Source organism: Aedes aegypti, chromosome 2 (assembly GCF_002204515.2).
Source record: "Aedes aegypti strain LVP_AGWG chromosome 2, AaegL5.0 Primary Assembly, whole genome shotgun sequence".
NCBI classification, from domain to species: domain Eukaryota; kingdom Metazoa; phylum Arthropoda; class Insecta; order Diptera; family Culicidae; genus Aedes; species Aedes aegypti.
The window spans coordinates 231,969,504-231,985,327 of NC_035108.1; the positions used below are offsets into that span (position 1 = coordinate 231,969,504).

Below are 15,824 nucleotides of genomic sequence, written 5' to 3' on the forward strand. Positions count from 1 at the left end.
CGTAAGGGACCTTCCTTAGCCGAGTGGTTAGAGTCCGCGGCTACAAAGCAGAGCCATGCTGAAGGTGTCTGGGTTCAATTCCTGGTCGGTCCAGGATCTTTTCGTAATGGAAATTTCATTGACTTCCCTGGGCATAGAGTATCATCGTACCTCTGCCACACGATATACGAATGGGAAAATGGCAAAGAAAGCTTTTAGTTATTAACTGTGGAAGTGCTCATAAGAACACTAAGCTGAGAAGCAGGTTCTGTCCCAGTGAGGACTTTAATGCCAAGAAGAAGAAGAATATAATTTTGTAAAACTTTGCCAGAAAATGATGAAACAGAAACTTTGCCTTTTCATCTCAGATAATACTGTTTTCCGAATTATCTTATGACTTTTGTTGAAATTAGAGGGCAAAAGTGGATAGATATATACTAAACAATGACTTTTCGGATAAATAAAATAGGCTCAACTTTTGACGTACTAGACATTGTAATACATTTAGAGCAATAGAATTCGGTGATCACGTTCAAGTCTTCTTTTGGCACAGAGTGACACAGTTCCCATTGCATCTTGCGGTGGTGGTAAACCTGGTAAGACGATAGAAGATTGTTGATAATAAATTTCTGACCTTCCGCATCGATACGCGTAGATAACTGCATCTTGAGACCTACAATTGTAAACCCTATTAAAAATAAACCGGAAACATGTAAGCTATGCACAACGTACTTCAATATGAGTTCAATAAGTTTGCGATTGTAGTGAAAGTTATTGTGTAGTGAGTTCAGCGTTAACAGATCCCGCGGTGTCCATGGGCCGCATCTATTATTAACATCCCACTTAGAGTCCAGACAGATAAAGCTGTATCCACCATCTCCTTTGTCCGAACCTTCGACATTGATGCTCATCACTTGATGTAAGCTGTTCTCGATTCTTGTTAGTTTTGATACGCACGTTTCAAACTAAAAGATGGAGTTATTGCATAATTGGTCATCTATATGAATAATGTGCAAAACATAATTGGGAAATGCTTAATATGTACTACGTTCAAACTATAAACAAATCTAATCCATTTTCTTTCTGGCGTTACGTCCCAAATGGGACAGAGCCTATTGCCAATTGAACAGGGGCCTGTATGGCTGAAATGCAAATCTTTGGTCATAATTATTGAGCAGCTTTGAAGGCATCACTGAATATATGTATGCAATGCAGTGACACATAGTAGCCATGTTTGATGTGTGCTATCTTTCGCGCCAGGTGCAGCAATGTTTCCTGTTCAGGAGATAAATGAGCACTATTGAAGAATTTCCTATTCTATTCTCATTGAACATGGGATATTCATGCGAAAAGAGGCAGAATACTTATTGGTTATTGTGAAAAAAATGTCGAAAATAACGACATTTTGAATTTTTTTTGCACAGGAACAGTTTTATATAAAATTATATTTTCTTCGGTGAAGATTTCCAATAGAGAAAGGGCCACTACCCGATAATAACTCGCAATAAATTATGCATACCATATTTTGGTATCATACCATTGTTCAGGTGTCAATACCTCATTTTGGTATTATAATGACATTGGAAAAAATGTTTAAAACAATCAAAAATACTTCATTTTGGTATTCGATAGCTATTGAGGACTACTATTGAAAAATTTCACTTTTATATGAAAATCCATCATGTATTATATGTTAATACCTATACCTGATCTAATTATCAGCTTGGTATTTGTAGAATATGCAGAATGTATTATTTAAGGTATTTTACCTCTTATGCAGGGCTCATTCATACCTCATTTAGGTGGTAAGTATTGGAAATTATCTGGTATGGAATACCTCAGTTTGGTATTCAGTAGTTTTTTGTTCTGCTCGGGTATCTAACCAGGGCTGCCTAATGTACGGTCCGCAAGAATTTGAAGATTCTTCTCATATCTGGTCCGTTGACTATAACTATATAGGGGCAATATGAGCCACCCCGGTTTTGACCTCAAAAACAGTGTTTAAATGTCTAGTGTCATTATGATCTGCTAAAGGATCCCTCAAATAGCCAACACAATAAAAACCGTAATAATATTCGTTTGAACACTCAAGATATTTACAAAAATGTACAAATTTGTCCTTCGTCATGAATAGCTTATAATTTTGGCAGTTTTTAATTCAGCCTATAAGACAATTATATTTATAATTCTGGTAAATTTTACCAATCCTTTGAAACTTCTGATCATAATGAACAGTTCGTGAGCGAAATTAGATTTGTTCGTAAACGAAATTACTGAAAAACAATATATTATTTTCAAAATGAAGGGGCCAAATGAGCCACCTAGATTTAAGCAAAACAAACGATGTTTTGAACATAAAAATGCATTACCAAAATATACCAGATTATTTTTTTACTGCATAGTCATCTTTATGCACCATTGAGCAATTCTCGCTGAAACCAGGCCGCCATCGGCACCCATCGTTAGAATTCCAATTTTATGTTACTGATCGCTAGTTTTCGATAAAAATTAAGGGTGGTCCTTTCTGTTTTTTTTTTTTCAAATTGGTGGACCCCTCGTACGCCAACTAGCTGAACAGTTTGCGAAAAAGCCCATTTTTTGAAAAATCTTGGGTATTTCTTCACGTGATATGTCTCATATTTCGCTTGGAACACATAGCAAGCTTAGTGGCATCGTATAGAGAAAGGATATAGCTTTCATTTAAACTTGAAAAAAATTGGCGGCCATTTCAAATTTGGCCACCATCTTGAATTTTGTTAACAAATCGTTTTTTCACCATTAGCGCACCGCTAGTTTTGAATTCTGAGATCACCATCAGAAAGCTGAGGAAAAATTGCGTAAGATAGGTTACAATAACTAGGTGAGCAATGGTATTTACCCTATCAAATGAACGGTTTTCTAAATCATGTTATACGATTTTGACGTATATGACGAGTGCAATCGATGCAAACATCTTTTTGTACAACAAAGAAACAAGTTTTCAATCGTTGGTGTATTATTTGATACAGATGAAGAATAGGAGTATTATTTTGAGTGAAAAAAATTGGCAGCCATCTTGGATTTTGACGCCATCTTGGTTTTAAGTAGTATAATGAGTTTTCACCTTGATAGCAATCAGCATGTTTGTTGAATGTAGAGGCTACCAATAAAAAAAAAGATTACGTATACTCTTCTTTTTTAGACCTTTGCACGAGTTCACTAATTTGACGTTTGAGCAGTGCCGAATTCACTGGTTGCCATGGTCCCATAAATAACACGGCACCGCTAAAACGTCATATAATGAACCCGTGCATAGGTCCATTTTTCATTTTTCTGACGTTACGTCCCTACTGGAACCGAATCATTGGTGCCAAAACGAATGACGGGCTACTTAGCCTTAAGAGTAAAGTTACCTTAGGCTTCTATGACAGTCTCCTACAAGATTCACTTTTCGGTGGCAAATGCAATGCTTCACAACGCCTAATTTCTACTTGTAAATTTCGCGAAAATGAAGCTGGAATTAGATTATTTATACCGTTGTTACAAAATAGGTATTTCTTCTTATGGCAATATAAAAACCATAATAAAATAAGATTGTCACCACTTATTTGTACTCAGTGAATCTACTAGTCATTTTCCTCAGAGTAATATTCCCTACGTCGTACATGATAACGATGTGTCTAGCTAGCTAATAGTAAGAGTGGCTACGGCAAAAGGCAAACTGATCGTCACCAATAGTATTGTGGTATTAATGTCCACTTCGAATAGATTAATTATTTGAAATGGGCAACAATTCTATCAATGACGCAGAATGACCGTTGGATCACATCCGAGATATTAGTGCGTCTATGCTATATGAATTATGACGCGGCTTTAAGCAAAAAATGCCAAAATGTGATACCACCACTACAGGTTACGCTTTTGGTTTCCATCATATGGGCTAATGGATTATGCCCTCCCATCGCGGCAAGGGCGCATAACCACGGGGAGGGAAGTACCATTTTCTTGCTTAGTTATTTCAGATCAAACTATTTCTTGATGCTCTCATAGTAACCATTCAAAGTTTCCACCGCTAACTTTGTTGTTCACCTGAAATCATCAACACCGTCAGCAAAGCCTTATATGATTACTTAAAAAAATTATTTAGAGAAACGTATGCTGTTGCCGATAATTTATGTTCACTCCGGAAAATTATATACTATACACATAGTATACTACATACCCGACTACTCTCTCTCTGCTTCCATCAGATGAATATAAGCAGTTCATTACGAAGAACGAAGCCATTTTGAAAGAATAATAAGTTCAACAAATCATTATGTTCACACCGTTGAGTAATGAAATAACTTGTTGAGTCAATGTGCAGAAAAAAAACTACTTTTAAAAAGATCATTGTAATAACCAATAAAATCCTAGATAGTTGCATAACTTCAGAGGCCAATTCCCCATCAATTGGGATATTTGTGCTACTTAATTTAAAATGAACTTTTGATCAAATGTTATATAGCTCAAAACATGCACTTCATTGTGCAAAAGTTCCATTTCGGCCATGTGTCTTTTTTATCAAATAATCTTTCAATAAACCATTGAAAAATAAGCTCTCGACCAAATTATCGTTTAAACAAACGTGAAATTACTTACCAAAGAATGAATCATGTCTTCCTTTTCGCTGCTTTTTTCCTGCAAAATCAACACCAAGGTCATGTTCTGCTGAACGCATATGAACAGTTCAACCTTCACTGGTTTGCTGGTCTCGCTTTCCGAGAAACAATCCCCATCAGTTTCCGGCACTCCAGAGGCGAAAGTTTTGGATTTTCTCCGTTTTGGCTGATACTCCAACGGTGTCATGGGATTATTGAAACTACATCCCGGCGTTGTGTCCCAGCTGGAAAAACCACTCGACTGCTGATCATTCATTGCCAGTATGGTGAGCTTTGACATAAGAGGAGTGAGTTGCAGGCCGGACAGCTTCTTTCGATGCGCAGGAGAATCGAATATGTTCGATTGATTGGCTTCTGCTCCTTTGAGATCCAATGCTTTGAGAGGCAGATTCAGATCACGTCGACTCTTAATCGAATTGGCCATTTTAACGGGAGACAGTTTTTTAGATTCTGTCATTTGGCAAGTCTCCACTATGTTTTCAATATTAGAATGGGTTTGAGTTTTGTCTATTGAGAAGTTTTTCAAATCGTTATAATGCAGTTCCAAGAATTCTTTGAACAGGCTATATGAAACTGCACAACCATCACTGTTGAAAATGGGATAAGTGGGATCGGCAATTGTTTTACAGAAATCTCTATTTCTGAGGTTCTTCAACCTGGGACCCTTGGATAGTCTGATGTCAGCATCAGCTAGATTGTTATCTATTTCCGTAGGACTGATGGAATCACTGAGATTGATCAAAGAAGATCTAACTTGACTAGATTTATGTGGATTGCTAATGAAATTTGTTAAACAATTATTATCTTTCTTCGGAGATCCATTCAACGATTTTTGAGCATATTCGGTTGCATATTCTACGTGTGTTTCAGATTGCTCGCCATTTCGCTGCTCTGGTGAGGTTTTGCCATCAATATCGAGGTCTTCGTTTGCAGCACATATGGATAAAACGTTCCCATGTGGTAGCAGCTTATTCTCGGTCATTGGAGTCGAACACACGCTAGTTTTACCAATAAAATTGGGAAAACTATCAGTTTCATCAAAGTTGATGGAATTGAACCCCGATTCCGAAATGTCCAACGTCGTAGGATTTTTAAATAATAGTGGCAAATGCGTTGGCCTGTTGAAACTTGGCTTTCTGTGATAATCGGGCTTCATTGTGCCAACTCCGTCATCCAGGTCTTCCTCCGGAATGTTTGTGAAGATCAAGGATTTATCCCGTTTCATTATGGAATGACTGTCCTTTGAGAACGATTTTTTGCGTAGTTGGAATGGTACAATATCTTTCACAGCGGTATTGAACAAATTATGCGCTTGGGATGACGATCGTGAAAGTTCTGAAAATTCATTTGCTGGAATGTATGCGTTTATTAGCGTTACGCCTATTGGTATGTGATAGTTGGCAACAATGTATTCCGAAGATTTTAGTCGATACAGGTCTGATAATGTGAATATTTTGGTTAGGTTATCTGATAACTGACTAGCAACAACCCTGATATATAGAGAAAAAAAAACTGTTAGTTAGACTGAACAAAAAACAGTGAATAATCTTACTTGTTATGATAAAGTATGGTTCCGCCCAAAACGCCTTTAGTTTGTTGAAAGCTTTGTAAAATCTGGTTGGTTTCCAAATAAAGATTGCTTGCACTCTGAAAAAATAAATAGAATTGATATGTAAGTTTGTCTTCTAATTTACACAAAATGCAACGTTATCGCAGCGTTTAGATCACTTTTTACATGACTATGTCACATCTGAATGATCTATGTCGATATTGTTTGCATTTGTGCGTCTCGCTCCTTAACTAAGTCACAAGTTGGCCTGTGTTCTATACCAAATCAAGCTGGTAGTGATTATTAAAAAAAGACCCTTCATTGGAAAACTTCTGACATCTTATTCCTAAAAAACTTTTGTAGGAATGATCGGAATAATTGCAGTAGTATTTGCTAGTGTGAAACAACTAATGAAGTTTTGAAGAATCCATAGACGTTATACGTGAAAAATTATTCGAGAACTGTTTGGAAAAACTTTAGAAGTAAGGTACCGTGGGGTAAGTGGATACAGAAAAATCAATTGTCAACTTCATTGTTATGTACAGCTAACGTGAATAATGTTATTCAAACTTTTTTCTGTGGATAACAAATGAGGGACTAATATACTTATAGATACTAATAAAAAGTATCTTTATTTAATCAAAATACATTGAAAAATATGTATACTTTAGTTTACACTAATTCGAACAACAACAAAAAAAAACATTGTAACCAGAATAATTTGGAGAAAATTCATCCATTTATACACATAAGTTATACAGAATTATTGTAAGATTATTCCTAACGATGTTTTTGAAAAACTTCGAGTTGCAAATATTAGTTACATTTATTTTTTAATAACAAACTGAAATCTTTTTATTCTATTTATGAATATGTTTGTATCATCTTTATAGAATTATTTATATGGCCAAATAAAGTACGATAATATGCTTTCAATTGGAGAATTAGTAAATTTTACTCTTTTGCAACTCAGCATAGCTAACCACAAAAAGTTTCGTGTGATTTTGAAATTATTATTTTTTTCTGTATATTTTTATACCAGAAAGGTTAAAAAATACTTTTAGATGGATGAATTTAAATTCTCTATGGTCAATTTGACAAATTTAAGCTGGGAATGAAAAAAAAATAAAGGAAAACAACATTTGCGGATATAAAAACTTATTGAAATTCTCGTAAGCAGTCTACCAGTAAATGATAATAATATTTGATCCACTTACCCCACCCCATTAAAAAGTAGGGGTAAGTGTACCATGTACAATATATCTGTATTTATTTATAAAAATCACATATATTTCATTGTGATTCATTCAATTTGAACTGAAATGCTCACCATGTGTCGAAAAAACTAAAAGAATTCGATTTTAGACAGAGATACAATGGATTTTTGATTGATGGAAAACAATTTTGAAATTAATTAATTTTTGCAGCTAACAAGTTTTCTTGTGTTAGTGTACGTGTAGTACCAGTTTTGCAATAGTATCAGTGTGGACGTAAGAATATAACTTTAAACGAAGCAATGGTGCGAAAACATTCAACATATGCAAGTATTTATGCTTAATATTGACGAATGATCCACTTACCCCACTGTACCTTAATCGTATATTAAATGTTGTAGAAACTACTAGAAAAAAAAATCAGGGAAAGCTTAATGATTAAGTCACAGACAAATATACGTAACACGGACGAAATTTCCATCGACCACTCATCTAATTATCATTTCAAATTCGCTACGTTACAAATCTCACAACCAGTGACGCGCGCATAGTTTTTCTTCGCGTTTGACATTTAACACGGCCGCCATCTGACGGTCTTGTTGCACGAAACACCTTTTCGTGCAACATGCGCACCAGATGATGATGATGTAACTTGGCGATGGATTTTGAAGAAATTTTTTCTAAGTGTTACGTCTGTTTGTTTGTGATTCAGCACTGATCGAATTTATTGAGGAATTCCCGGAAGAGTTCTTGTGGTTCATTCTCAAATGTCATAGCGAAGCAAATGGCATTTTTTGACAAACACGTCCCTAGTAATGATTTTTGCATGAATATTCTTCACATTTTGTAGGAGCTTTAACACTTTGACGACAACCACCCACGCCCTTCAGCATTATTAATGAGCCCTGGATGGAATAATCTCAGAAAGAATTTTAGAAGAATTCCTGAGAAAAGGCGTAATTGAATTAACGAAGGAATTCATATGAAAATAGCTGAAAATACATTGTAATTTCTTTTGGAGTTCTTGTAGTGATTCTTGGAGAAGCTTTTATCGCATTTCTTCAAAACCCCTTTGGGATTTGTTTGGAATAAACTTCTGTATGAATCTTTGGAAGATTTGCAATCGAAACTACTGGAGAATTGGTGGAAAATTGAAACTGGTAGAAAAAGCTCTGAAAGAAATCCTGGAATCGAATCAGAATATTACAAGGATGAGAAAAACAATGATAATTGAAGGACTTTAGATACCTGCCATTAAAAATAGAGACTTTCTAGAGACTTACCAAATCTCTAAAAAGACACCTTCTATCGGCCCTGACCAAGGCGTTGATAGGAATCAAGCTCTTGAAAAATTCAAAATTTGCATAAATGAAGCTGAATTAACACAAGAACCATAGAAGTTAAAGAACATCATCCATATACCTATTGGAAAAGTTTTTAAAAAATGTTACCACGTTGATCAATAGCACCCCGTTTTACGGTGTTGGATTTTTGTTTAGGTTGGTCAAGATATCCTGCCGTTGGGATTTTCACCTACATACATCTAAGTTTCAAGTATGCTAAAAGCATAGACAAACAGGTGTTACACTAAACTCATTTCTTATCAAAAATCTTTCAAATAATATAATAAGTCGTCGATCGACCAACCGCATCGCCACATCATTTTTGTTCGTATTTGACCTTGTAGCCGCCTGACGAAGTATAGTACTTTTAGCATTGGGCGATATTTTCGTTCGTAAATTGTTTTGAGTGTAACGATGTTTGTCTGTGCGATCAAAATTGTTCATTGTTTGCTGCTTTTGCTGCATGAAACCATAAAATAACTTACCTTTGGAATTTTTAAACTGGAGACGTTTTGGAATATGTTTCCATTGTATTGCAACAACGGTAAGTAACTTTCCATTATACTGTACATTTTGTCCTCGAACTTCGATTCCTGCTCAGCAGACTTCAACTGTTCGTAGATTGCATTTATGTCACAGTGGTACATTTTTATAAGAGTGTACAGGAAATGTGCTCTGTGTTCCAGAACTATTTCCGACATATTTCGATCCGATCCTACAGCCTGAAAGCAAAGAAGAAGTATTGTATTTTTTGAAGATAATCGTAAGTTTCTTAATCGTATGTGAAAATTATGATTTTATATTGGACAAGTGGTCCCGGCAAACTTCGCCTTGCCATCAAGTAGGCTGTTGCAAAACGTCATGTAATCCCCTATACAAAATGACACCTGCGTCTTCTCCCGTTTTCCCGATTATTCCGGAGACTTTCCCAAACTTTTTCCTTGCACGAACACGTCGCATCCCTTGTCGAGTGCAACAGTGAAAAACTTACCTCAATCCGTTGATCCGTTCTCAAGTTATTTCGTGACATACAAACACCACTCCATTTTTATTTATATAGATAGATAGATAGATAGATTATTGACTATCCATTTCATCTACTTTCTTCGAAATATATTTAACCAAATCTATGGAAAACCCTAAGAACACCTGAGGACCGCCAGAAAACAACATCTTTTTTTTTTTTAAATAAAGTGATACAACTATTGCACATTGGCAGAAAGCCGGACAAAACCTCAAAAATTGATATCAAAGTTTAATATTCAAATTACTTCAAAAAAGCCAAAAAAGCGTCAGAATTTTTTCAAAGCTGGGAGATAAAGTCATAGATAAATGATATAGGGTGTCCTAGAAAGCATGGGACGACTTTAATAACGAGAATATTTTTTTCAAACAAATATATATATTTTTATATTTTTGTATTTTTCTTTGGGGCATTTTAAATGCTGCCTGTGAAAGTTTTATTTGATAAAATAACTTTTTACATTGAAATTTTAAATACCGTAAAATGGTTAAGGACCTATTCATTTCATCATTTGTAAAAAAATCTTCTATTAGACTCCCTTTGCTTTTGAGTCGCATGACCGATACAGTCATAACAAATAAAATGATAAATATCAAGAAATTTTATCCGTAATATAGTGAATAATACTTACTAGTAGGAAGCGTCCAAATGATTTAATTGCAAATTTTCCACTTTGTAATGAGATTATTTTTGGTTTGAATAGAGTTTCGCTAAGGAAATGAGCTGTACCCTGGAATGAAAAAAAAAATAAGATGACAATTTCGTTTTGTTATTTATGTTTATTTTTCTTACCATTAATTGGCCACATAACAGCAATTTTTGCGTTTCAGAAACCCAAGATGGATGAAAATAAACGACAGACTTCATGGGATCATGAAATTCGTCGTTTTTTATTGTATCGTAAATGAAGACGATCATCATTTCCCTGTAAATAAATGAAACACAATAAAGTTAGAAATTTATCGACGTCGAAGGATATGCAAAATCGGCTAGAAGATATGCAACAAAGCTACCAAATAGCACTTCAATTCGCCTTGCGTGCTAATAAAGTAATAAAGTAGCTGATACGCCCTATATTAGCCCTATTGTAACATGGTTACAAAATTGTTAACATTTTTAGTTTTTTTTTTTTTTGTTTAATAAATCAATTGATTAAAAAGTCTGATTCAAATCGTACCCTATTAAGGCCGCACGGGACGTCATGGTAATCACCCTATCCATTTGAAGAAGCACATCTCAAGTACCCCTCCACATATCGATGTGAAAAAAATATCGTAAAATGCACAACCCATAAAATTTTCAGCTTAATCGGTTCACTAAACTCGACATTTGCTTCTGCAAAGTTTTGATGAAAATTCTTAGAGTGCGACAAAAGATAGGAAAAATAACACGGTCTCCCGTGTTACCTTAAAGTAGTAGCACAGCGGACGTGGTCCCAGAATAGTCAATGGAAATTAGAAGATTTGCTTAACTGTTCGAAAGTGAGTTAGAGGCCCACATAAACGCCTTCGAAAATTAATTAAAATTGAATGATAATAATTAGCGGAATTTGGGGCAAGTGTGCCATAGGGGCAAGTGTGCCACCCCTTATTTTTATAAAAACTACAAAATATATTTTTTCTTTGAGCTTAACTTTATGTTCCCTAATAGTTCATAAAACGATGATTTAAATTTGACGAAAATTGCTCTATTTTTCAAGTATTTACATCAATTTTTGTAAAAACCATAAGATTTCAGTGAATTTTTATAAGATTTCGTTGTTTCTAAATAACATGGTGAGAGGTAAAATAATAACAGATTTTTCAAACGTACTGTACATCGTGAAGCTATACAAAAGTGTAAGTTATTGTGGCATTTGGACGAAAACAATATTTAGTTTCACATACGAAATCTATTTTGGTTGAAATTGGGGCAAGTGTGCCACCTGTTTGGTACACACAAATGGTTGGAGTGAAATTCATAAAAATGTAAACATCGTCCACAAAATCATAATAATGAACCAAAATGAGGCACCAGTAGTAGTTTCTGAAGTGTAGAAGGGGAATAGCGAACATTTTTGCTCCCAAAGTATTTTTTTTTCTCCTTATATTCGATAATATCATGGTTTTAGGCGTTTTAAGAACTGTTTTACTTATATTCATCAATATTTTACCGTTATTTAGTGCTGATCTAGGATAATATTATACAGATCCTCCGTAATAAAAGGGTAATTCATATATCGTATTGAATAGAGACAAAATAACCATTTGAGTTATTCGAATTGACTAGTAGAGAGTTCCACATGTAATGACCCTTGTTATAAAGCATCCCCTTATGACGGTAAACTTTCAAAATTTTTTTAAATTATCAATAAGTATCTGCTTTGTAAGTAATATCAATATAAAATAAAGAAATTTTTATTTCAAGTAGAATTACATGCGATGTTCATTCGGTGGCCGTCTTGCCCCATATAGGTGGCACACTTGCCCCATAGTGTTGAAAATTAGGTAATTTTGAATGATTTTTGAAATGCTCCAAAACTAATACTTTTTGAAATTATTTTCATTTTAAATGGCATAGTGTTTATGAAAAGATGCTAAACTATCATCGTGAGGCTAAATTGGTGGGTTTTTTAAGCTTTAGACAAAGTTAGAGAACAATTTGCTTAAGGTGGCACACTTGCCCCAAATCCCGCTAATATGTGCTCTTTTTCTTTAATCGTGAAGAAACCGAATCCCTCAGCTGTTTCTGATGGGTTCTAGAACCAGAAGTAGATTGTAGGGAGATGGATCACCACCTAGAAAGCTGAAACTTTAACAGAATACAATTTTTATGGTAAGGATGGCAAGGAAGATATGAGGGATTGAATTTTCAAAAAAAAAATATGAATCGCTCTAATACCACATTAACATATTAATAAAAGCTAGGGGGAATTATAGGGTCTGGCACCTTGCTTCAATATATAGAGATTGGATGAATCAGAGGAGCCATTGAGTTTGAGAGGCGGTTATGGTCGGTTTGTGACTGAAGAAGAGTTGGTAATAAATACGAGGACTTGATCTGTATACAATAGAAAACAGTGTTTGTTCTGTACGACGAGTGCTGTAAAAACCGAGGTATGCAACGAGTTGCGTACAACATTTTTTGTAATTTCGCGAAAGACCACTTGAAGGAATCAGAAATCATATCGCGATGCATTGAATCTTATTTTGAAATTTCTGGAAATAGTTGCTTAATAATAATTCAATTAATAATAATTAATTGAATAATAATTAATAATAATAATTCATTACGCAACTCAAAACAATTTCGTTATGAAAAGGCGTTGTGTAATAACAATTGATGTTATAAATGTTATACAATTGAAGTTTTAATTATGTGCCACAATAAGCGAATAAATTGCCATACAAGCTGGCAAACTTGCATGCAAGTTGGCTGAAATAGTCAAATTTTGAATTTTCAGCAGTCAATATCTCAAACAAAGAAAAGTGGTTTGAAAGAACAAAATTATATATTGGAGCAAACAAATTTAACAACAAGAATTTTAGTAGAAAAACCTGCTTTATTTAAAATAATAAAATTTAACAATAATACATTAAGAGTGGAAATAGAAACAAGTGATAGATACAACTACAAAGCTCGAGGAAAAGTACGGGCCTGGGATGAACCCATGACCTTTTGCTTAAGAAGCAGAAGCGGTAGCGGTTCTGCCGTGAATCGTAAGTCAGTCCCATCTGCATTTTCGTCAAAATTGAGTTGAGTTCAGTTTTCAACATACTTATCTTCCAATGCTCTTTCAGCTGCCCTAATGAGATACAGTCATCTCTCCCTAGCTCGATATTGAAGGGACCATCGAGTTAGGGAGGTATCGAGATACAGAACACAAATTTTTCAATTTTTTAATTTTGATTATTTTGACAAAGTACATTCAAAATAGTAAATTAAATGTGAAAAATAGTAAATTAGTAGAACATTTAGCAACGTGACACTTTTTGCATAGTCTTCAAAATTTCAATTTCAATCGAGTTAAAGAGGTAAACTTGCATAGGAAACTGAATCAGACCGCATCGAGTTAGGGAACTTCGAGTTAGAGAGGTATCGACTTACAGAGGGATCAAAGTATGCTAGATTGAAGGAACCGCGCATTCCATCGAGTTAGGGGAAATATCGAGATACAAAACATCGAGTAAGGGAGAGTTAACTGTAATAAGATTTGTTCGGAAAAAATAGGAAAAAAACAGCAAGTCAAATTGTCCCATAATGACAAGTAACCGCATATCAGTCCCACTACAGATTTTCGCACCGTGTAACACAAAAATGAACCGTGTTTTGATCATCTTTATATTTTTCTCAGAAAGATATCGCAGTGAAAAGGAAATTGTGTGAGTTTCAATCAGTTTTGAACATATTTTAATCCTCAGGTTTTTTTTTAATATTCGTATGGAAAACGAGTTTTGAAACTTCACACCCCATTTTCTCAATGCCTACTTTTACAGATGGGACTGACTTGCGATTAATAGCAGTGTTAGACTACCAACCTCGTTATTTTTTGCATACTTTAAGCTCCAAAAACTAAAAACAGCTTTTAGAAAACCCTTCATTACGAAAAGTACAACCCTGTCGAAAATACAAGTCGTAACCCTATTTATTTTATCACCCACTAAATGAAAAAGGGGAAGGTCCAAGAAGCGGTCTAAGATTTCATTTAGTGGATTTTTCAAAAGAATATTTAGAATATTTTTCGTTTTACTAGAACTTAGCAATTGTCCATTACGGACTTTGCGCGTACATTTTGGGGGAAACGAACAAATTAGTGATAAAGGAATCGGGGAAGCGGAATCGAATTTTCATCAACATATAAAACAAAATTAGCTCTATCCAGTCACTTGAGAATTGTATACTTACTTTGCCATCGTGCCGTTTTTTTTTCGTATCCCGATAACTATAGTATTTTTGTAATATTTATCTATAATACAATGTCTGTCTTAAGAAACACTCCGCACAAATAATTTGCAAAATGTAAAATTTCATTTTTTCTTATCGATGATAAAAAAAACAAACCAAATTTTGGAAACTGTCATTGACGTTGTACACGGTAAACCATCATCACTCATTTGCGTATAAAAATATTTAATCATTACACGTATAAAAAAATACTTCAATTTTTAATTGATAAACTCATACGCTAAGAACAGTCTACCCAAATATGGGTAAAGTTTACCCATAATCGACGAAAAGTGCACATACTCATTTTATGGGTAGTAGTGTGGGACAAAATTTAGATTCTCGCTCCAGTCCACTTTTTGGATTGCATTTAGGTCGCATAACAACTGTGCAAAATTTCAGCTCGATCGGAGAAACTTTATTTTAGCGCCAGCCGTTCAAAGTTTGTATGGGATTTACCATGGGAAACTTACTTTTGCAAAGAAAACTCGCCAGAGGTCGCCCATTGACCTCTATAAAAATTCTGAACACTTACCTCGATAGGTATTTTTACGATGAAAAATATTGCCGAAGACCGCGAAACAATCCGACACTTGAGCATGAGCATGAGCATGAGCATTGATGACCGTACAATTCGTAGTTGCTACTCCGTGATTAACCAGAACTAGCGGAATTGCACAGGGAACCAACAGATGGGACTTGGGTCTAGTTCTCCATCCTCAATGTACACGTTCCGAAAGTTCTGTTTTTCAGGGTTAATAACGGCGCCGGCCACGTCCTTACGGTCATCGAGGAAGGGAGGGATTGTTAGTGTAACATCCGTTGTTACAAGAGACCGAGTATACCTCTGCATCTCCACAGATGTTACGGGAAGGAAATGTTTTTAGTGGGAAGGGATCGACAATTGCACAGCTCAGGATTCACTTTGGTAAGTGATGCGATCTATGCAATCGTATTCACACACATATATACATATACTGAAATAAACATACACGCAACAATGTCACCTCACTATGTGGAAGACTGGTGAAACCTTTTTTGAGTTTAACATGTGTCACCGCACAGTATAGAGGACTGGTGAACCAATTCAACACATACACACTTATTCACACATACGCACACTAATACATACGCACACACTACACACATTGG

General features: G+C 35.0%; 1 protein-coding gene across 1 annotated transcript; it reads right to left on the reverse strand.

The window, feature by feature from the left end:
• Positions 1-455: 455 nt before the first annotated feature.
• Positions 456-14,825, reverse strand: LOC5574380. The gene is made up of 8 exons (XM_021844412.1): positions 14,634-14,825; positions 10,542-10,674; positions 10,381-10,479; positions 9,211-9,447; positions 6,172-6,266; positions 4,600-6,109; positions 712-944; positions 456-652 (listed from the first exon to the last, which is right to left on the reverse strand). Exons 1-8 carry the CDS (start codon positions 14,639-14,641, stop codon positions 484-486), a joined length of 2,484 nt encoding a protein of 827 aa, XP_021700104.1. The 5' UTR covers positions 14,642-14,825; the 3' UTR covers positions 456-483.
• Between the last annotated feature and the right edge of the window lie 999 nt (positions 14,826-15,824).

Bases quoted from the DNA above. Each gene is read 5' to 3' on its own strand.
- LOC5574380 (XM_021844412.1), bottom strand. The intron at 945-4,599 runs GTAAGTAATTTC...TCCATCTTTTAG, and splicing joins AAGACATGATTCATTCTTTG to TTTGAAACGTGCGTATCAAA. The intron at 653-711 runs GTACGTTGTGCA...TTACAATTGTAG, and splicing joins CTTATTGAACTCATATTGAA to GTCTCAAGATGCAGTTATCT.